Below are 24,939 nucleotides of genomic sequence, written 5' to 3'. Positions count from 1 at the left end.
GTAATACTGGTTGTGTCTATTCTATCTGGAAAACTTAAGCATTTCATTCAGTATGATGCAGGTGCTCAGCTTAAATGTGGAACTGATTGTAAGAAACTTATAATAGACTTCATAAACTGGTATAGTTATGTATTCCTTTACTTTCTATCTTTCTCTGGGTTTGTTGATATTTACTAGAACCCATAATAAAAAAGGTATAAGAGAGGGAGTTGGTCTTTTAGTGATTTTAGAAGGATATAAAATAAAGGTTCATACATGTGAGGGCCAAAAGGACTAGTAAAATCTTTATTCTCAGGTGTCTTGCGTGGATATGCATAGGCCTCATTCTAGTGAGCTCACCCCCCAAAAAAACAAACTGTTTTTAACTTGATAGAAAAATGATTTATCAGAATATCAACTAGAATAGCTTTTTAAAATGCAGAGTCTCAAAGCAGAATGTAAAGAAAAGTTTTAGATACAAACCTTCCATTCTTGATTGTGACTTTGCAAGTGCATCGTTGTTACCATCTGAATTTCCGTCAACTTAGGGGCTTTCCAAAATGAGTTCTGTACTTGGTTCTTGGGAAACTCATGTTTCTACCTCCACTAGGTCTGGCTGTCAGCTTCCTGGTCCTCTCAGCAGCCTGGCTGAGCTGTAGACACCTGCATCTTGCTGTGACTTTATCGCTCTCCTGCCTGTCACTTTGGAAGCTTCTCTCTCTCTCCTAGACTGTCTTTTTAAATAAACTTAACATATATAGTGAGAGCAAACAAACAGCAAATATTATCCTTCACAAAACAAGAGTTACTGTGTAAAATAAGCAAGTTTAATTTCGTAATATATGCATGCTTGCCACAATTGGCATAAATTATGGCTATTATTTCAGTACTGATTACTTTTTTGTATGCAGTATTTACCTTTTCCACATACAGGAATATCAAAAGCACATGGAGGCTTTTGATCAGAATGTAGCTAATGTCACAACTTGGATGTATCGTGCTGAAATACTGTTGGATGAATCTGATAAACAAAAACCCCAGCAAAAAGAGGAAATTCTTAAGGTAAAAAAATGCAATTTTCTGGACAGCATTAATTGTATTCTAAAAAGGACTGTGTCAAAACTAGCATATTTTGAAAGGTATCACAAACTGATTAACCTTCTTTTTTCTGTGATAAATCTACTCTCTGACAGCTTGAGATTACTTAATAAATTTGCACTGCATTACAAAAATTAAATCCCTGCAGAAATAAAACCAGATATGTTGTCATAAGTCTTGGGGACTTCCTGGTGAGTAGAACAGCAGCTTATTAAACCTGTGTTTGCTGAAAAATGCTCCTTAAACACATCTGGTTGAACAAAATTATCTTTTTTCCCTGTCTTCTTCATTTTTAATTGCTTTTCTGTTTTTCTGTGATACTTTTCTGATATCTATTGTATCTGCATTTGATATCTCTTTCATATTATTGTTTTAATTCTATAAATACTGTTTGCATTTATGCCAGACCAACACCACAGGCAACAATATTATATGGTGAACTAGCTGTATAATAATGGGTTAGTGTATTGATCAGAAGTTTTTATTTGGCCCATTGCATCATTTGATCAACTGATGAAAAATCAACTTGCAAGATAGTTAAGAATTTTAAAGTATCTCATTTAAAATACCTTCTTTGTTAAGATTAAACAACTTCAGATTATTATTTATATGGACTTTTATTTTCTTCGGAAATCAGCATGAAGTTTTACTTTGTATTGAACTTCATGGTCAGTGCATACATATTATCTGAGGAACAGTTTGCAAATCAAAATCAGAGCTGTATTGCTGACATTAACGTAATGATACCATTTACTAAAGCAAGACCACAAATTCTAAGGCAGAGCATAAATCAATGCATCATTGATCATCACAGAATTACAGGACAGACTTTTGTAGTTGAATGAACAATTAATAGTTGAATGAACAATTAATAGTTGAATCAACAAAAAGTGCAATTATTTTGCTATCAATACATATATATATATATATTTGTATTATACAAAGGTATTTCATACAGACAGTGAAATGTAATTCTTAATGCCCAACTGTGTTTATGATTCCTGAATGCCTGGCTATCTTTTTTGACCTTTGCCCGTACTGGGATCTACTGTTAAGATTACTATTGCAGAGGAAGAAGGTATTCACCCTCATTTTTTTTTAATTTTTGATAGATTTATAGAAAAAAATCCAGTGGTTTTCATCTGGTCATTTTTCCCTGCCTCAACTAAAGGCATTAACAGTAATGAAAGCACAACTATATATTCAGATACCTAATACATGAATTAGCAGCACTTCCTAGCTTTAGGAACATAAAATAATTTAGTGTATACTGAAATATGCTGTGGATTGTAGTATTGCAGATAAGAACCTGCCTACAAATAATGTTCACCATTAATTTCCTCTATGAGATATTAAAACAGACATGTAGATACATTCCTGCTATAAATTTGAGAGATATGAGTGGGAATGTTATCTAATGTGTTTCTACTGGATTTACACACTCATGCATAATTATCTGAATTTGCTTTGTGGTTTTCCTCCCTATTCCTTTGCACACTTTCTCTCTCTCTCTCTCTCTTTCTTTCTCTTTGCATTTATTACTAACTTCAAGCCCTGTCTCTTGCTCACGGACTGTAGCGCTTAAAGGCTGAGCTGAATGATATGCATCCAAAGGTGGACTCTGTGCGTGACCAGGCAGTAGACTTGATGACAAACCGTGGAGATCACTGCAGGAAAGTAATAGAGCCTAAACTGTCAGAGCTCAACCAGCGATTTGCGACTATATCACAAAGAATTAAGAGTGGAAAGGTAGGAAGACTTGCTTCCTTATGGAGATGCACACAAAATGGTATTTATATAAGGTGCACAATTACAAGTACATAGCAGGCTACAGTTTCTCCAAAAACTAAGCTTTTAAAGGAAAACAATGTAGATCCTAAGGATATATTTTTATTTTTTTAAAAAAGTGTGAAGGTTTGTTTTTTTTGGCATTAAGGTCTTTTTTCACTGTTTCACAATTAGAAATATTCACTGACTTTATATGAATATAACAATTACTTCATTAATCTATAAAGAATTAACTACATCTGGGAATTAATAAAATTCTTAATCTTCTCAAAGAATGAGTAGCCCTTTTTTTAATATAGATTGGCTTTTGAGGGCTAATTTTTCATTAAATGCACTCAGCCTTTCCCTATGAGGCTGTTACTCACCAAGGGTTGAGATAGAGATATATGTAGATAGATTATATCAGTTATACTTCAGCTACTCATCTGTACAACCAGTTTGACTGCTGAATCTGAATTCAGTATGGATTAGGTAATTTTTAGCCAAGTTATGACTTCTGAATTGGAATGAGGAAGGACATAAGCCACCTACTTTCTCCATTGTATTTGCTGCCTTTATTGTGGAGAGCTATTCAGCAAATTAAGCAGGTAGCCATGCAGGTATACAGGATAATTAGAATTCATGGATCTTGATCTTAACTATTTTTGCTGGCTACTGTAATGGCACTGGAAATGAATGTACAGAGAATCAGTGGCAGAGCAGGAAATAAGCTTTGTAAAAAGCATAAGCAAATAGATATGGTTTTCATGAGTTGTTTGGGGGTTACTCTGGGCTCAGTACCCTGTATAACCAGCACATTCTTTGTGGATATTTGAGTTTATTTAGGTTTCTTTTCTGAAACATAAAATAATATGTCCTATGAATAAAAGTACCTTTTTTTGTTTGTTTGTTTCCTTTCTTCCCTACTGGCCATCAGTAGTACTTCAGCCGTTCTGGTGTGCTTCTCACTTCTTACATAAGGACAAGCTGTAGACAGAGAACATCTTGGAACAAACCCCAAACAACTGTATTGCATGATTTTTTTGTATTCTGAACATCAGCTATCTGCTGTATTTCCTCCTCAGTTTTACCTTGCACTTCCACTTACAGGGCCGATGAAGCCTTTGATAGAGTTATGTGAAATTGTTGCTTTTCTTAGGGAAAATTTGGACTGCCTGTAGATGGTTTATCATGGGTTAACTGTTTGCATTACATGTTTTGGGCTCACTCAAAGAAGAGGAAAAAGATGCTTGTCAAGATGAAGTGTCTTCAGAACACAGCCTGCAAACGTCTTCTACCTGGCAACCTTCTCTCTCAAGTGTTCTCCCATTTATGATTGTATAGGCAACATGAGGTAGAATAGCAGCATCTCGCTAAGTTTTATTACATTACGTACCTAGCAACATAAATGGAATTACTACAGCAGATAATTTTAATGGTAATTTAGAATTTACGGACCTTTTCCAGGAACTTAGGGAATGGGCATCTAGAGTATGATTAACGAAGGATATCTATAGTAATAGGTATTTCATAAGATAGAGAGGCAAAAGCTTGTCAAATTCTTTGTGGTTCTACTGACCTGATTGTATGCATTTGGATAAAGGACTAAATTGCTGGGTGCCTTGTTTTGTCTACCTATATAATGTACTTAACTGCAGTTCCCTTAGTCATGATTTCAGCGTCATGAGCTGAAAAATAATTATTCTTATGGAGTAAATTCCTAAGTGTCTTGGAGGTTTTTTTCCTACTGAGGTAAAATTATTCACTCGGTGAATAACAGATTTAAAAATCAATTCAAGAGGTTAGTAAGCTCTCATACTATTTTCAATCAATTCTTATCTGTTTTCAAATTAGATATATTTTTTCAAATGCTAACAATTATCAGTACAACAATGATGTAAATAGGAAATGACCAGTGAAGTTGGAAAATACTAGTACATAACTGTTGTGGTCTGAATTAACAAAATTATCAGTCTACTAGAATGAGACTTAAAATTTTAAGTGGTCTTTGAACCTCATTCAATTATTAGAATTACATTTGGTATTTTTCTTCTGTTTTCTGGTATTTTTCTTCTGTTTTCTGGTGTTTTAAAATTTTGTTTAGGGTTTTTTTTTAACATTTTTCAGATATTTTATATGCCAGTTTTATTAGTTGATTTGTCTTTTAGTGATATTTAAATACTTTTGAAGACATACTTCAGAGCATTTGAGAAGTTACTGTGTAGTTAGCTATTATTTCTAAAGTGCTTGCAGAGTATAATTCTGTGCTGCTTGATGAAAATTTGCAAGCACAGTATTATTCTCTATAAATATCATACATTATTATATTTCTATTAATATTTGTAAGTGCTCAAATCTTTGTCATTAAAACAGTCATCCGGATAAAATTAAGGCATTTTTACCCTAATTTTCCTGGGTCATCTGTGGAACAGCTAAGAACAGATTACAGTTGATGTCCAGTCTTGTTTAAACTGATCAGCTTTGATTATTACCATCTTCTTTACAAGCTTTCGCTTTATAATAAATACCAGTTGTACTGGAGGGAAGAATAAAAGAGAACTGATTAGAATATAATGGACTTATGTCATTAGCAAGAAGATAGTTGTATGTCCAAGAGTTCCTAGAACATCATAAAACTTTAATTACCTTTAAATCTAAATTCTATGCAATAATCATCAATAATTTGTTGGTTGTTCTTGCCTTTAAAACTTTGAAAGAAAAAAGCTTTTTCTGTTGATACTTTGCAATGCACTTAAATATATTGCATATTATACATTAAACTATCCGCAGGCACTTGGGTATCATGTAGATAAAAGATGTTATATTGTTGTTAATAATTGGCACTTGTTTTAGAGTTCAAAACTGAACACTAAGCTGAAGCATCATAACTATACTGTGGTCCATTTTGAAGGAATTATATTTATTTTGTTTGGTTGAGGGTTTTTTGCTCCTGTGTTTTTGTTGAGGCTTTTTTGAAACACAAACTCTTTTAGCGTTTTGTTTATTTTTTTAATATGTTACAAAATATTGTTAGGGGAATACCTTACGCAAAGATTATCTGTCTTTTGTTTATAATTCACCTGGCATGTTTGCTATTCTTTGTGAGACACCAATGATTTCAAAATACTGAAACCAGTCATCATGAATTTTTTCTGAGTTGGTATTAGTAGGTGTTTTTTTTCCTATGAATGGATTGCTTGTTGCTGTGTGAGTAATTTCTGGCAAACTAGATTTAGCTAAGTAATGTCAACATTTAATTTCTAGTGAAATTTTTATGTTACACTGTTTATCTGAACCTGTTCATACACACAAATGCGAGAATACAATTTTTTAAAAAAAAATTATTTTCACTCACCATAGAATTCTTCTGTTTTCTTTTACAGAAATTCTATAGTATTGTTAAATAGTTATCTTTACTTGGATTTTGGGGTACTTTGAGTTGCATGGTGTAGATATTTTTTCACATGATGGAAAGTCTACCATTGTTTTAGCAATAGGATGTAGATCCAGATGTCTCTTTTAATTTATGTTTCTAATAAAACTATTAAGTATTTGATATAAATAAGTAATACTTGTATTTCTTTCATTTTAGCCCTTCATTCCTTTGAAGGAATTGGAGCAACTTGACTTCGATATACAAAAAATGCTTGAACCACTGGAGGCTGAAATTCAGCAGGGAGTGAATCTGAAAGAGGAGGACTTCAGCAAAGATACGGTAATTTGGTTGAAATGGAAGTCTGAGTGAATAGTCAGGGAAATGAAAAAAAACTGAGTGAAAATTAGAAACTTCCATATTTGTAGTAGGATCTTTAGATATAACTTTAGACAAAATTTTACTTTGCTAATATATTATAAAATCAAAAGTCCCAAGTTAGCATTAACTAAATGTTTTAGTGATAAGTTGTTAGTTTATAAGAAAAATATTTTTTTGACCCTTGTGAAGACACTAAGCAAAACAGGAATGTTATCTGTGGGTCCTATACTAGTACTAGCAATATTATAGAATTCGGAATGAATATTAAAATCTCTGTAGCAGTATAAAGGAAAACTGAGAATGATGTATCTAAATGGGCAATACAGTAAAAGAAGACATTCACTAAAAACAAATGCTAGTCAATAATCATTGAAAGAAATGCCACTTGCCAATTACTTCTTAACCAATCTGATTATACCGTTTATTGTCAATAGTTTTTGTGGCTGTGGTAAGCTTTATTACTCATGATTGCTCTTTGCAAGTAGTAAAACTGTTTATACATATTAGTGGAGGAAAAACAAAACAAAACAAAAAAAGGAGTAAAATACTGCTGTGCTTTGCTGCTGTTGCAAAGCTGTGTGTTTTTTCCAGAGTGATTTTCAGAGAGATTATATTTCTTGGCTTGTCAGTAACAATAGATGTGTCTTTAGGACCCCTCTCTTCATAAGTCCTCAGCAAGATCAAATATATATTTATTTACAAGCAATATTAAGACTGAATATTCTTTTCCTTTTAAGGAATTATTCAAATATAGCTATTTATAGCAATCCTGAAAGGAATATTTACAGGATTTGTTTTCTTTTCCCTTTATTTTAATGCAGGAAAAGTAAAATTTAAGGCAGTATATACTGTTGTGGTAAATTCTAAGTGAATCAAGTTTGCTGGGGCAGTTGCCACTATTTGAGCATATTTTGTTCCCTTTGTTTATGTAAAACATTTAGTGTAGTTGAAGAGATACACTCCCAGAAGCTATGGCATAGATTCAACTTCTGTGTAAAAAGTATTTAGTGGTATAACTTTCCCTGCCAGAATATCTGTTTTGCACTGTGATGATGCCTGAAGTGGTTGGGAATTACATGGTCTTCTAGCATACTGGCAATTCCCATGACTTCTGACAGTAATTTAGAATATTTTAGATAAATTTATTCTTTTTGTTTTAAAGCAAAATATATTTTACCTTTTTGCCTCTAATGTTTTCATCCTGTTATCCTAGTTGCTGCATAAAATCTAATATCAAACATCAGGTTTTCAGGTGCTCTTTTACTTGTCCCTCTCAAATGTCAGCCTGTATTGTAGAAAGCAAGTAAAAGTTGTTAGGTTTTCAGTATAGAATTTCAAGTAGCTGTTAGATGATTACCCTAGGAGAGGATGTATAGTTTTATATGTCTGTATCTCCTAGTATTTAGGTAATAATTAGATTTAAATGCCCATTATACTTGTTTTTGGCTTTTTTTTAAATCAGAGTGAAGATGATGAGAGCATGGTGAAAGAATTGCTGCAAAGGGGCAACACACTTCAAAAGAGAATCACAGATGAGAGAAAACGGGAGGAAATAAAGACAAAACAACAGCTGTTGCAGGCTAAACATAATGCTCTCAAGGTATAGGAGCTACAGTTATAAGCACATACTACTAAACAAGGTTTTTTCTTCATTTCAGGGCAGTGTTCTGTTAAATGAATCTTCATTACTATTTAGAGTAATTTAAAACTGTTTGGCTATAAACATATATTTTCTGATATACTTCTCCTGATGGCTTGGAAAATATATTTTTAAGCCCCATCTTAACAAGTACCGTTTTGTCCTCAGTGTTACCACTGTGTGATTGTCAGTTGGACAACAATAATTCCTTTTTTAACACATTATGTATGTTTTATGTTTCTCCAACAGCACTCAAGACCTTAGTTAGAATCAGTTCTCACAAACTTTTATTTTCAGTTGTATAACATACTTTTGGCAATGAGTAAGTTGTTTCATCCTTTAGTAAAAGATTTACATGCTATAGTCTTTAGTGGGAAAAGTGGACCCAGCCTCTTTAGAATAGGATAGGTGGTAGAACCAATAGACCTAGCAGCTAAGAGGCTGAAAACCAAAGTCACATATCAAAATTCTGTGTTACCACAGTCCTGGAGGTACAACTGCATGATACTGTTCCTTAGAAACATCCACAGTGAGACCTACTGGGACAAGCTAATAGTCATAAATGGGAGTGTCTGCTCTCCAGGTAAAAACAAAAGTGAGGAAAGAAAGAATCTTACCTTTTGGAAAGTCACCTTAGTCTACTATAGGAGAATTTTTCATCTTATTGACAAGCAGAATTTTTCTTCCTTTTGAAAATTTTGATTAAGTTGTTCTTGGCTTGGGGAGCATGGCACAGTTATGTTTTATTATTACTTATTTTTAAGTAGCATCTTTCCTATCCCATGGATTTTATTCTAACTTCTACAGTTTTGCAGATCTGTTGAATTCAGTAAAAGAATAGCTGGAATATGCCACTGTTTTGTCCATATTTAAACAAAACTTGATATCTATTAGGCGTGTCTTTGTTCCAAATTAAATGGAAGTAATAAATAATTTTTATGGAGGAAAAACAAGAAAAGTGTTTCTAGAACTATGCTATTAGCCAGACCATACTGGCTACTTTTATAGAATAGAGTGATTGATTTTCCTTTGGGTATCTTAGTTTAGGCATTCAACCTTGTCAAATAAAATTCAAGAACAGAGAAGCGAATTCATCTGAGTATTTTTATATAAAATGTAACAGTAATTTTAAAATTTACTTCTTAATAAGTTATAGTAATGAAAATATTTTCTGAATTCTGTATAAGCAAAGTTAAGCAGTAAATGCAAATGGAGTAAATTTAATAATATTCTTATGAAATAAAATAACATTTTTTTTTACCTGCCTGTTAAATAGAAGTTTTAATACTTTTATGAAGCTGATTCATAAACACAAGACATTTGTTATGTAAATGATATCTAATTTATAAAGAGGAAACCTGTCTTTGCATATGTTTCTGAATTGAAATTATGTTCTTTTGAGTAGCTACAGAGTTTTCATGCAGGCTAGAATTTCACAGGAGACCACTAAACACAGGAAGCCCGCTTATGGCTAGGTACTAAGTGGGCTGTGTTTCCATCTGTCCAGTAAGTGTTCTGAGCAGAAGTGTTTTATATAAAATACTGACATTTATGTAAGAGTCTTAACTTCTCTGAATATTGGTGACTGTCTCAGCGGTTTACTCAACACGTGAACAACCCTGAATTAGGTAATCTCCTTTAAAAGAAAAATAATCTGTTAAACTGAAGTAAATATGTTGTGTTCCATTACTTATATGCTGTAAAACTGAAGAAAATATGCTGTGTTGAGATATTTATATTATAGATTTAAATATCAATATTTAATTTTTAAAATAGTGGCCTTGTGTGCTTTTTTCCTTCAGTGTGCACACATGCCAATTCATATTTTATAAGCCTTTAATTCATATTCTAATAATGTCTGCACTGTGAACAGGACTTGAGATCTCAAAGAAGAAAAAAGGCTTTAGAGATTTCTCATCAATGGTATCAGTACAAGAGGCAGGCTGATGACCTAATGACATGGCTGGATGACATTGAGAAAAAGTTAGCCAGTCTACCAGACCACAAAGATGAGCAGAAGCTAAAGGTAATGTTGTTTTGGGATGGCAATGGTAGATCTTTCTGAGTTATAGTTTATTAATTTAGCAGACAGCAAATGCAACAAATAATCCAATAGATATAGAATATTATCGGTTCAGTTCTTTATTTCTATTTGTAGTAAAATGAATCCTAATTATCTGTGTTCAAACTGACATTTCTTTGTTGTACTATATCTTGTACTTGTTATACAGAATGTTATATAAATAATTTGAAACACACTAAATAAAAGTTTTTGTCAATAATATGGAAAGTGTGCAATGTATTAAGAAGCATCAAATGTTTTCAAGTAAAAATTGTAATTGATTTTATGTATCTTTGTTCCAGATGAACAAATGACTTACCAATATATGGATGACCTCTGTCTCATGTTAGCACATTCATTTTCATCAGAACATATTCATATGTCACTGTCAAACTCTATAGATTTATTTACATACTGTCAAAGGTTTTCCTAGTTTATTTTGCATCGTCTTTCTTTGCTTCATTCTCTGAGTTTCCCACAGAGTAAAACAGGATTCAAGTAATATATTAAAGTCAAATAATATATTTGTAAGCTGTCCAAACACTATTTGTCCTAAATATGCTGACCCTTACTGAGATAAGAGTTTCTCCAATTGCCCATCACAGTGTAATAGCAAGAATCTGGAATTGGAAACAGTTGGCCTTTGCTAACTAGTTTTCAATGGGTACTAGCTGTTAGTATCTCTACAGCCAATGTCCTAGAAGGTTCTTTTTTTCTTTTGTTTCAATGTAAAATAAGAAATTAAATAGCTGTAAATTTTAATTGTAACAATAAAATGAAAATGGAATTTCTGACAGAAGTATTTTGCTAATTTTAAATTGATTGATCTAGTTAGCTAACTGTCCTGGGCCCTGTATTGGTTTTGCTCACTAGGAGATTGATGGAGAATTGGAGAAGAAGAAGGAAGATCTGAATGCAGTGCACAGGCAGGCTGAACGCTTGTCTAAGGATGGGGCTGCAAAAGCAGTGGAGCCAACCCTGATACAGCTCAGCAAGCGCTGGAGAGATTTTGAGAGCAAATTTGCTCAGTTTCGAAGACTCAACTATGCACAAATTGTGAGTTGTTACTGGCAAACCCACATGTTTGCAACTGCTACTACTAACAGCATCCTACTAACAATGAGAGCTTCAGGGTCAGTGTCAACTCTTCAGATATTAATAAGAAAAACTTTATTGTCTGCAAGTGGGGGAATCTTTATATTCTAATACAGTAGTTCTCTGCTTTGGTCTTAAAATTGCCCTTAAGTTAAATCAGCCAGTTACAAAAAACTCAGCAATGAAAAATTCGTGTTTATTTCAGTTGCCTCATTATTTTTCCATAACATTTTCCAGTTTATAAACATCAGTTTGCCATGCATCTATTTTGTTTAGTGACCATGTAAAACACAAAAATTGTCTTTTTCAAACTACCCATCCCATGCCAATTTTAATTGGTTTTTTATTTGTCCATAACATGTTATAGCCTCTTAAGAAGAGATTAAGAAAATTCTTATGATACTGTATATACATGGCCTCTTCTTCAAATGTTTGAATTCTCAAAGGAGTTTTTGCAAGGAAGTGTACTTTTTAAAATTTGACAGGATGGAAACATAATTTTATGAACCAACTTTGTGTCTTCTGATTTTGACTTGTTTAGTTGTATATAAAATATAATTATTCTTACTGGTTTATACATGCTGCAATAACTGGATAAATAAAAGGAAACCCAACTATTCCAAGTTTATGATCAAAATATTGCAGTTTTTCCTTGACATTCCATCTTCTGGGCTTTTGATTTTATATGAAGAAAGATACGATTTACTCTCAAGGAAGTTGTTGCATTATATGCTCTTCTGTAATCTTAAAAGTGCTAGGGATAAAGGGGTTTTTCAACAAAATATAATTTTATTTATTTATTTTTAAATACACCTAAATTGTAGAGGGGACATACTGACAGGATAATGAAAGTTTAAATACATGAAGTGTTATTTCTAATTAATATAAGGTTGACTATGTTTTAAAAAAGAAAAAAAAAAGTTCCAAAATCAGCAATAATGTATAAACTTTTGGTCAACACAGTCCTCTATTTAATGTACTGAGTGTATTGTGTATTTTTAACTTTTCTGCTATTAAGTTACATAATGTGTGTATATATATATATATATATATATATATATATATATATAATTGGGATAACTATGCAGCTAATGGAAACAATCAGAGAAACATTAACTTTGGTTTGTATGTTATTAAATCTTGTTCCATCTGATTACTCTTTTCAGATTACTATGTCTTGTATTAAACTTGATGGATGTAATCAGTTGCAAATCATTTATATTGGCATGGAGTTAGAACAGGTTTCACTTTGTCTTGTAAATGAGTCTTTTTATAATGAATATATTTGTTCCTTTGATAAGCAAGTAAGAAATAAGAATGTGCATGCAATTTATATAAAAACATGCTGCTGTCAATGTGCTTTTTATGTCACCCACCACCTGCTTTGACAGAGGATGAGTATATCAATTATAAAATTTTACTAGCAAATCAATAAAACGATATATTAGCATATTTTTCTTTAAAATATATAAGGTAGATACATCAGCAGATATGCTTTTGTGTCTGTCAAAGGAATACAGTCATCAACTTTTTACAGCCCTGTAACCATTACATATATTTTTATTGTTAAAATATTTTATTTATATCTTTCTATCCTTGTAATGGTTATCCTTATATCCTTAACCTTGTAATGGTTAACTTTTTTAATATTCTCAAATATTTTATGCAAGAAGGCTACTTGTTAGTATTTATCTGGGGAATGAGGTCATTATTCAATGAAATGTACGTGTGTACAGGATAATTACTTCATCCTTCTCATTTCTCATGAAAAATATCTTGCTCTGTTGACAATGACCAAGGTGATATTCATATAAAATATTTTAGAAGTTTTACAGAAGCTACTGAAACTGGTGAGGCAGTATATTTTCAAGCCTCAAATCAGAGTGAGAAGCACAACTGCCTTGTTATTGTTCCAGCTTTGCTGAATCAGGGAAACAAAATGAATTTCTCTTGAGTCCTTTTTTTTCTTTTTTAATACAGCCTAAGTACCTACCTCACAGGGATGTTGTGAGGAGCAATTAATTGTTTGTTCAAGACTTAAAAATACAAAAAAACAAAATTAAAATTTGAACTATGCACTCGAACACATGCATATATCAGCAAAAATAACTTTCATGGAGATTTTCTATGTTAACCACCAACTGAATAAAACCATATAATAAAAATACAAAACGGAATTTATTTTTAAAGCAAAATACATAGAAAACTGCTGCATTTTTTATTTATAATTGATGATGTATTCAGTAACGGACAAAAATTGAAAGTTGTTATTATAAATCGATGAGGATTTAGTTGTACTGTATATCTTGCAATTCATTATCATTCATTGAATAAACATAGCAAGACTGCATTGAAGAAGACGTTTAATTATGTGGCTTAATGACAGATTTGCATTTCTTACGTTTGCTGGAGCTAATATAGTTCTGATATCAAAGTGTGAAATTAGAATGATCACGCTCCCCTGGATTTACTTTTCCCCAATATTTTTGGGGAAGACCTGTCAGAAGGATGTCAGAATCATAGCCATGTAACAACTGATTCTCACTAGCATGGTAGATCCTCATAAAGTTCTGGTTGTCTCACAAATATCTAGCTGTAAATATCCAGCAACTGACAAATATATATATGGGTGTATATGAAAAAGAATTTTCTGTCACCACTTTTGATAATAAGGTATAATGTAGTTATATTACCTCCAACACTGCATGTTCTGTTTAATGCCAATTTTGAGACATGATTCAATTTGGAATACTGGTCATCTCTGTGTGAAAATTGTCAGAGAGTAATGTGTGACATTCTGTAGGGAAAAAGGTGGGTTTATTGCAATAACAGATTAAACATGGCACACAAATGCATAAATACAACTGCACAAAACCTAAAATGACACTTGAGTGTGAAAAAGTTTTTGGAGTTCATGTCGTCTTACAGGATTCTTCTCCCACCTGGTGTCTTTATTCATATGTAACAAAATAAACAGTGGGCAGAAAATTCATTTTTTCAGTTGGGCAGATTGCCGATTCCTATGTTAAGAAAAGTTTAGCTTTCTACTTCATTTCTGCTAAAAATTTCCATTTGAAATCAGTCAGTAGTAACTTCAGTTGTGAAGTCTGAATACCTTATTAAGGAGTGGAATATTTTACCATAATATCTTAAAATTATGATTAACCACTAAATCTCACTGAAATTCATGGAAGCTTAAGATACTTTTAAAAAAACATGCCATTAAATTTTAATCCTAGAGCAGTATGCAGTTTTTACATATTAAAATTACATGTTTGTTTTTAAAACAATTCCTTTTGGTAAAAATTATAACATCAAAGAGGTCAAAAGCATTTATTTGTAGATTAGCTCTGCAGAATCTGAAATAATTAAGACCTGGCAGTTGCACGGTATTTTTAGAAAAGTTATCAGACCCCTTTGCTACAATCTAAGACTAAATCTTCCAGTTACTATTTTTCTGCAACAGTTTATGCCACTGTTCCAGGGTGATGAGAATAGATATCTCTTGCAAAGAAAAAGCTAGATTCGGATAGTTTAATTCAGATCAGGATCAAAATTGGTTACTGCTATACTGATTACATTTAATTACATTAGTTTAGTTAATGCCTCTTTTATAGAGTTTTTCTCCATGCTTTCATTTCAGCAGTCCATGAGCATGTTTATATCATGGCTCAGTTTAGATTTTATTGAGCTGACTGAAATGACTCTGCATATAGAGAGTACTGAAGGTCTTTATCATGAGAAAATATTTTCTAGATGAACACAGGTGCAGAGCCATCACTATAAATTCTTATTTCATATGTCCTGTTACCATATTTTATCAAGCTATCCAACATGCTTTCTGCCGTCACACATGGTGGTTTTGTTTTGTTTTTTTTTTTCTTTTCTTCTCTTGGCTGAACTGTGCAGTAAATAATAAGCCAGAATATTTTTAGGGCAAGAAGAATATTGTTCTTGCAACCCATGAACAGCTGTCAAAATTATGTACTTACTGAAGCATATACAAGCAAAAAAATGGGCTTACCTAAGTCATTTCAATAATTTCATTGGTGACACACACAAACATTCTGTTGAAATTTATGGACATTTTACTACTGAAATATTTGGCCTGGATTTTGGCCATACTGTGAAAAATAATCAAACTATAAACATCAGGAGAGATCTTTTTCATGCCAATTAGACTATGCACTGAACAAGAATGAATAAGGAAAATAGCTATACAAAACATGTATTTATTTCTATAAGGTAAGTGATTTAGTCTGAGCAGTTCAATGGTTATCTACAACATGGATAAAATACCAGTACTCATAGTACTTACTATGAACTAAATATCATAAACTTCATTTTTCCAAAATGAAAGACAATATTCACTTTAAGATTCTGTAAAGCATTCAGAGATTCAAAATACCTGTCTCCTAACTGGATAATCACTTCAGGTGTGAGTGTATGTGATCAACTGGAACCAGATTAAGGACTAATCAAGTTTACATCTGAAATTCAAGAAAGTTCAGTCTTCTAAAGGCATCTTGCAGTTTTCAGTTAATATTTCCCTGTGGAGCTCTATTTAGTTCATCGAGTGAAACTTAAACTTTTTTGGTTTTAACTGTTAAGATGTATTTATATATAAAGCTATTTTATAAAATATAAATCAAACATTAGTTGAAATAAATCTGTCAGAGATAAACACAGGACCTGGTGTCCTAATTATCTGTCTGCATGTAAATAATGTGAATACTTCAGTGATAATGTGCTACCATTGTTTTCGATCGTTGTTTTCCACAGTTTTCACAACCAGCAACATTGGAATGGAGTGGTTTTCTTCTCTTACCCTTGCCTAAATATTTCTTGGGGTAAATAAACAAATAATGGTTGCCAAGAAGGGGCAAACTAATTCTTCTATATTCCTACAATGAGTGGGAGAGAGGATAAATAAAAGGGGAAAGTCATTAGAAAAGCAAAACAGCAAAACGCTGGGCAAAAGAAAAGAACTATACAGTGATGGATTAGTATTTGTGTCACCTATGTGCTTTGGGTCTCTTAAGGACAAAACAGAGATGATCCTGTGACACCATTTAACTTTCCTGACATTTACAGTGGCAGCTCTTTAAACAAAGAGCTTTACACAGCACAGCTGAAGACTGGGCTTTTTTAACAGTGGTCCGCAAAAGGGGTGAGAATAAATGAAAATCTGTGGGGACAGAATCACAGCTGAATGTTTACACCCATTTTCTAGCATCCATCAACCTGGAAATTGCTGTTAGAAAACTTATTCAAAATAATTTAGTTGTATTTCAAATACTTTAGTTTTATGTTTTATTTAAGAAAGGCAACATACGGGAAGTACACTGAAGATATTGTCTTTGATAGAGCTGAAGGAAGGCTAGTTTTATAAATGCATTTTTAAATGCACTTTGTCTAAAATGAATGCATACTGTGATGTGGTAATTGAAGTGAAGATCATCTATAGCCTTTTATAAAATCGGAACAGTTTACTACAGTCTTTTGATTTCTAAAGCGTATTTGTCTTCTCTCATTTTCTTACTAATTCTGTACAGTATTGACTATCATCACTGCAAATCTATATTATTTTAATGGTTAAAAAATCCAGTTTTGTAGGTGACAAAACTTTACAGAAAATATTTTTTTTTTTGTGCCATTTTTCATTATCTGTTTTAAACTTTGGTGAAGTTTAAAAGTGAAACTCAACATCTTTACCTCATCACATAAGAATGAAAATTCTTGCTACAACTTGGACTAAGGCTGGCTTAGGATGCTGTCTTTAAATTATATGAAGTGGTTATAAGAATGTAGTCTTAGCCATACCACAGGCTTTTCTTACTGTTCTCTGTATGGTTGATATGGAAAGACCAACAGCCTTTGGTTAAAGAGTTATATGCAACATAGCACCCAGTTGTCTCTCCTTTCAATTTTCTTTGAACAAAACTGAGCATTATACTAGTATAGTATTTACTTCCATATAATTACCTAGCTATTTGGGAAACAAGGCAGCTAATTACCATCTTATTTTCTCTGATATAGTATATCTATCATAATTTATTAACACAATAAATAGCATGGTGAGGAATTTGGTTTTGAAAATTACTTGGCTATAATATTGAGATAAATAATAATGAAAAAGACCTGCTGCGGACTGATCTGGCCCTGAGTGACAATATGTTCTGAAGAGATGATGTTCATCTCCTGTCAGTGTCACTCGTGTTTGGGTTTGGTTTTTTTTTTTATGCATGGATGCAGCTGAGTATACTCATAAAGGTGGAGAAGAAAGCAAATTTGTATATGTACAGTGCAAGTGCTGAATATCTATGTATATTTAACTAGTTTTCAAAACTGCTGGATTGACAGCAATTTCATTTATATTATTTTTGTAAAAAAATCTTTTTCTTGGAGTAACAAAATCAGCCTAAGTGACAAACCCTATTATTATTCTGTGATTTCATCTCTATAAATGTAGATTAAGGTTATTTTAAGAATTAAAGATGGAAAATAATTAGGTAATGCCTTTTAACATTTCTGGAAAGTGTCAATGTTTAAGGTTTAGGACCTTGCTCTTTGAAGCTGTTAGCATTCAACACTAATGTGGTACTTAAATGGCATTTTTAGATTATTTTCTAAATTGTCTCAACAAACAGTTTGCATAAATATCTGGAAAATTAGCATCACAAATCAACCGTCAATTTCAAAATGGTTTAGTTTAGGCATCAGTAGACTGTATTCTCGCATATCTGTGCTTTATTTAGCATCAGTTGGTTTATTGGTGATCAGTCTGTAGTGTTACATGTATTATTATTCAAGACAGCCCTTAGGCTTCATCCTTAAATGCTGTTTAAGATCAGGGCACTTCTGTAGTCTTAATAAATTAGCCATTAAATAAATTGGCATCGACCACAATCTATTCTGAGGAAGGCTTGCCTTTCACCATATCGTGTAGAAGGTTATTCTGCAACTATATACACTGTTTCTTCTCTATAGCTTACCACCATCTGAGAAATACAATTTTGAAATTCTGTTTTGTGTAAAAAAACATTTGAAATTCCTTCCATTCTTTTGAGTATTTCCTGCTGTGCAGGCAGATTTGAGTATGTGATACTAGTTTAACACAATGAATAGAGACTGTCAGAATTGGACATCGTGATTACAAGGATATAAGACTGTGTAGAAGAGTTTAATCTTCTAAAGTCTCAACTAGATACTTCCTTAAGTAGGTCAGTTCCTTTATTATGCCTGTATGTATTTTTTCAGCTGTAAAAAATATTACAAGATGAATACAAGAAATTATTAACAGCTCTGTATTTTTGTATAGTGTGTGCATATATATATATATATATATATATATATAAACTTTGAAATATGTTCTGTCTACAGGAAGGTAACACATAAGTCAATTACAGAAGTGTTTTCCAGGTAAAACCTTATAAAATGCTAAATAACTTTTTAAAATATCTGTTGAAAACCAGCCTGGTTTCAACTGGTTTCAACATGTTCTGATTTTTTTCATTCTAAAATGTAACTGACTACCTAAGAATTTATTTATTTAGTGATTTCTAATACTGAGAATGGCTATCTCTTTTGACTCATTGGTAGTTAAAATCTTACTTTCCCAAAAAATATTAGTGACTGTACATGGCCTGAGCAGTGTTTGTTAAATTATTACGAGTTATAACCTTTAATTTTTTTAATATTCATTTTATTATATTCTAAATATCTGTTTAAGTCACATGACAGATATACAGATTTCCTTTTACTTGTCAATTTTCAACTACTGCAATTATGAAGATTGAGATATGCCATCTTTATCAGAAATAATTAACATACATGCATAATTTATTTAAAACAAGAGACACTTTATAAATCCCAGTAGTTCTGATTACTCAGTTATGCCATAAAGCTACTAGATTTTGTTTTTCTTCGGGACATAAGATTGCAGCTGTGGCATAAGATATACAGTTCTCCATTTTGCTCTATTTTTTTTATTTCTGAAAGAGCTGATTTACATTACACACACTACAATATATGACAGTCTTATGTCCTAGTCTTATAGCTGAAATGTTTTTTTTTCCTGTCTTTGCTCTAACAAATACCAATGGAAATTGTCAGGGTTAAAAGAAGCAGAACTGCTAGAATTTTGAATTTGTGCTAGTTGTTTTAGTCTCTTATTTGTGTGAATGCTAGCAGATCTTCAGAAAGGAACAATGGGTAAGTTTTCAAATAAGGTACAGCTAAATTCAGTATGTAGCGCTGCCTCATCCTGAGGAGAGTCCTTATCTAGAAGAAATTATCTAAACCAGAATAAAACAAAAACACTGTTAAGCAACTGAAAAAGACATTGCCCAAGCTGTTTATTTTATTGCTTGACCAAGTGTATATGACATCTTGGAGGGCTCTAAAGACATGAGGCTGTGTGGAACACAGGATTAGCCGCAGCAACAAAATGCTTTGTCATAGTTTCTAAACTATAGATTTACGTCCTGATGAAAACAAAAACAAAAACCACCAAAACCACAAACCAAACAACAACAAAAGAAAAAAAAAACACAACACAACAATTCCCAATTAAAATATACAAATTACAACTATGAATACAACCAATATAATGACAAATCACTCTGACTTTAATGTTTAAAATTAATTGATATAGCTTCTATCTGTATCTGTCTTTTTTTTTTTTTCTCTCATCTAAAATGAGTGTAAATATTGCACTCAAAGAAAAAAAAAAAAAAAAAGAAAAATTGAGGGTAGAATAAGTAGTCATCTAAGTCTTTGAGCCAAGCAACTACAGGTATCTATCCAATCCACCATACAGAACTCAGCAGATTATCTGAGGTTTTGGGAAATGTCCCATAATTTAAGCCTAAAAATACAGGGTACAGACCTTTTCTTATAGTGAAAACCTTTGTGTTTCAATCAAGTTAATGAAGGTCAAAAATAAGATAGTGAAAGTAAGTACACACTGGTTACTGCCTGTTGATTGCTGGTTTTCAAAATCAAAGCCTGCAATCTTCTATTACTATTCTTAGCATGAAAAATTTGATGAAATATTTTCTAGTTAATGCTATTACTAAGAATAGTTTCAATTTAACTGGCTTAATTTCATTTTATGTGTAGATAAAATAGATTAATTTTATCATAGAATAAAAACTGTTAATGCAGCATTTCTTAATCAGTAAGGTATGCTTTAGCAGTGAAGAATTGTGAAGACATAAAGCCCTCTCTGTCCAACAGTGCTGAAAATAATTATGTGTATATATAAAGTTTCCATTTTTATAAAAGTAACCGATGAAGTCAGATACAAGCATTAAAAATCATGTTGTAAGTATTTCAATGTGCAGGATTTTTTGGATTGCAATCATACATGAGTAGAACAATCACATACATGAAAACATATTTTTTTAACTTGAAAATATGATTTAAAAAAAAAAAATCTTACTTTAAATAGATTTTAATGCTGCCAAGTGCTTTTAAGGTTTTGCCTTCATGGAATTACATAAGCATTTTATAAACTTTTAATCCTGTTGTGAGGATTTAGGTCTCTCTCTACTGGAAAAAGATGCTTCTTTTTTTACTGATAGATAACTTGTTTGTGATTGACTAACACCATCCAATCTCATAATGAAAATTCCATGTTATTGGTGTAATTTTTATCTACTTTTTGCATATATACACACTTACAGGTAAGATGTACTAGTGATACTGAAGACACAATTTATTTTTCTGAAATTTAGCTGACATCACCACTCACAGCATAGGAAGGGGTGAATAAAAGCTTCTTTGTGTATAAATATGTAGTTAAAAGTGGTTTTATTGATTTCTGACAGCATTTGATCATCCTTTTGCAGTTGTAATTCATTATTTGATATATTGATGCTAACCATGTGCTAGCAAATATCATAGAGTTTACAGTTTGTTCTAGAAAGCAATAAACTTTTCCAAAGTTTATTGGACTCAGAGGTATGACTGCCTTTGTCCAGAAGGTGTCTGCTATCTGTTTCTTATTTTCTGTGTGTGTAGTACACCTATGCTTATTCTTCAGAGGTGACTGACTTTTTACACTCTCCTATATCTTACACCTGCTTTTAAAGGTACTTTCTCAAGCATTAGTTCACTTCAGGAGGAGGCACATATTTGTTTTTCCTGAACTCATCAGGATGCTGCTAGGAGCAGCATCATGGTACAGCAGTGTGATAGGTGTGGTTTGCTGCTTTACTCCTCCCACGTACTCTGTTTGTGTGAAGTTATTAATTCAAAAGCATAGCTCACTTGTTATGAGTTTGGAGGCCTGTAGAGAGAAGGGACAAAAAATGGAACAGTTGTCAAGCCTAACAGAAAAAGTTTGGTGGTTTTGTGAGTGTAATCTGTTGAAGAGCAAAAGTGATGTTGGGATTGTTCCCTCTGAGAAAGAGGAAAGAAAATGGATATACTGAGATGGGTGAAATGTCCTTTAACACTGAGTTGTCCAGTGCTAAGAGGAAATTAACAGCATTCTTCAAGGCTAGTTAGCTCTGATGACACCAGGTTTTAGATGTGGGCAATAATCATCACAGATACTTCTTTAGAGGGGATGTTTGATTTCATGGGCAGAACATGCATTATTCAAGTAGTTCTTATTCTGTTGGGGGTTTTTTGTTTTGTTTTTGTTTATTTTTTTTGTTTGTTTGGTTGGTTATGTTTGTTTTGTTTGTCTTTTTCTTATCAGCTTCCTCTGTAAAGACCAGTTCATGGATGTATTTCTTGTCTGTGTTTCACCTTGTAGGATGTGGAAGCTATCAATAAAATCAAGTTTTCACGTGTAGGTAGAGTCATGTTTATGGAAAGATCCTATCCTTTAATTAAAAATACGTAATGATGGGAAAAATAAAAACAGTTTGCTGTTGTAGAGATGATAACACTTGGTGAAAAGCAATGCATGAAATGTTAAGCCTTACCCAGAACAAAGGTATTTCTTCAGAATAGAAATAATTTGCACATCAGTATATCACTGACAATCAAGTAAAAAATAAAAAATAATAACAAGAAAAATGTATTTTTCAGAAATAGCAGTCTAGGAAATGGCCATTTACACCAGCATTTCTCCATCATTCTTAACAGGTTATATGTATTATGTATTATTTTAAAATATTATTTGGTTTTGAATATTTCCAAGTACTTATTGAATATATTCTTTCACTTAGTCAGATTTAACTTATTCAAAACCATTCCTAAAATATTATCTGAAAGTTCAGTTTCCATTTCCTTATTTATTTTTAATCCTTATAAAATGTTAACCTACCTTGCTTCTGATGAATCATTTTGGCCATCTTTATGTCTGAATGAAAATTATTTTTAAAAATAATCATGGATTACTTTTAAAAGTGGATCCCAGCTGCCACAACCTCCTTCCTTTTTAAGTTTTTTCTCATTACTATGTTAGTATATTATTCACTTTCAGCTGTGCATTTCTAGTAAAAATATTTGATCAGAATATGGGGAAGGACTCTGCCCATTGTATCTTCTCCAGTAAGGCAATTCCAGCAAATACAGGAACAAGCCAAAAATTTTTCCCTTTTTTGGCTGATTAAAATTGTCGGTTCTGGATAATGCTTACCCTTCACTCTTCAGTGCAAGATGCCAACTTCTACCTTGTGTTCTGTTCTGCTACTGTCAATGAGGGAAAGATAGAAAGAAAGAAATACCTGTGACCTATTGAAAAACCCACTGGAGTCAAATTTAATCCTTGATTTCTAAGGTTACATCACATTTAGAAATCTTTTATTTAAATAGTATTCAGAAGCTAATTGATTTTAATTGTTACTCTTTTTTTTAGAAAGAGATATTAAATAATGTTGCCAAATATGAGGACAGGTTCTGGTAGGCCTCTTATTTTCAAATATCAATCCATTCATCTATTTATCTAGTTGTAGAAATTTACAGTTTAACAATATAATACAATATTATATAATATAAACATTATACAATATAAACATTAATGGTTTGCTTGAACTAGAAATTTCCTGAGTCATGTAACCTGTAGAACTACACAAGTAATCATCCTGCTGTGAGAAATATTAATGTAAAGTTCTCTGTAAAGGACAGTATGAAAATATGGTTGCATACATCTCAGTAACATTGATGGGAGTTAAATATTACACATATTTTGAGGGATTACTAAACCATACATGTCATACCAGGTTCAGTCCTGTCTTCAGATTTTAATTAATTTTGCCTTGAAGAGTGCTGTTATGAGTTCTTTGTAGCAGTGATTGAAGGATACCCAGTTTTAGCAGTACTATAAATAATTAAGCATGATATCCATGAAAAGCTCACACATCAGATTTCCACCTGACTTTTTTTCTGGTTTCAGGAAATATTTAGAGCAAGAAGGCACAGATTTTATTTTATGTACACATACATGTATGTGTACATTTGTACATCGTTATTAGCCTAAATTTGGGTTGGAAAAAATAGATTAAACTAATAGAACTACAGAAACTAATTATGTATAATTTTATATATAATATATATATTATTTAATATATATATAATCTGTATCACTTTACATATTCATGTGACATCATTTTGAGTGAATAACTTTGCACATCTAGCATGCTCTTTTGATTACTTTGAATATAAATATTCTGTCTTCTCAATCAAAAAAGAAAAATACGATTATAGATAAAATGTTCCTCATGTGGGTCTAAAGTTCTTTGCTACAGGTAGAAGTGTCACAGTGTAGTCTTGAGGAATTAAAATATATTGCTGCATGCCTCAGTGGCCTGTTAAGAACCTCCCATTTTCCCATCATCTGGGACACCTTTTTCTTTAGGTTTACTGCAGTAAACTTATTTTTGTAGAGCATGTGATTCATGAAACATATACAGGGCAAACACAATTTTTTCAATCTTTTTTTTAAATAATAAAAATTATAGCAGTGATATGGTAATTAGAGAGGCTTCAGTGTTAGCAGATGTATGGAGAAAGTAATTTATTGAGAAAAGTGTAAGCAAAGCAATTAAATTTGCATAAAAAATGCAGCAGTATAACCCAAGTCTACAGATAACTTTATGGACTTTATATGTGATACGTATACATCTAGAGTGTGTATATGCATAAAGACTAAAGAGAATTGAAGAACCACGTGACTCAGCCTAGTAACTGCGGAGAGAAACATCATGAAAGGATGGGCAGGGCAAATAGATAAATTAAAATGAGACACATGGTTGAGGTAGTGTGTGTAATATAATGTTTATATTTGTTTTATTTTACATACTGTGTAGCTAACTGTTGTGTTTAACATATATGGCTCCAAAATCTGTGATTATCTGTATTAGTACTGGAGCATCTAAATAATATGATTTTTGAAAGAAAGTTTACCAGCAATTGTTTTTAAAAGTTCTTTGAGGTACTCATTAAGTTTATATTTTTGAGAAGATAGACATCAAGCACAATGGATCTTGGACCCACACTAGGAATACTGTGATGTGACAAAATAAAATAAATAATAATTTATGCTTACAGAAACACAAATTATATATATACTGTCTCTTATACACA

At 32.1% G+C, this 24,939-nt stretch overlaps 1 protein-coding gene across 13 annotated transcripts in view; it reads left to right on the top strand.

Annotated features, from left to right (window-relative positions):
* Positions 1-24,939, top strand: part of DMD (dystrophin) — a 1,208,820-nt gene that overhangs the window by 517,036 nt on the left and 666,845 nt on the right. For 11 of the 13 annotated variants that reach the window (XM_026858211.1, XM_026858140.1, XM_026858131.1 and 8 more), the window contains 6 exons: positions 913-1,041; positions 2,656-2,826; positions 6,437-6,559; positions 8,061-8,198; positions 10,111-10,263; positions 11,173-11,355. In XM_026858211.1, the coding sequence (XP_026714012.1) occupies positions 913-1,041; positions 2,656-2,826; positions 6,437-6,559; positions 8,061-8,198; positions 10,111-10,263; positions 11,173-11,355 (897 nt within the window). Of the gene's footprint in view, positions 1-912; positions 1,042-2,629; positions 2,827-6,436; positions 6,560-8,060; positions 8,199-10,110; positions 10,264-11,172; positions 11,356-24,939 lie in introns of those variants that run through there. The other 2 variants (XM_026858175.1, XM_026858158.1) reach the window with 2 other exon arrangements.

Source organism: Athene cunicularia, assembly GCF_003259725.1.
Source record: "Athene cunicularia isolate RWA chromosome 1 unlocalized genomic scaffold, athCun1 chr1_part1, whole genome shotgun sequence".
Lineage (NCBI taxonomy): Eukaryota > Metazoa > Chordata > Aves > Strigiformes > Strigidae > Athene > Athene cunicularia.
Note: the sequence above shows the minus strand (reverse complement) of the source record. Positions and strands in the feature narration are given on the sequence as shown.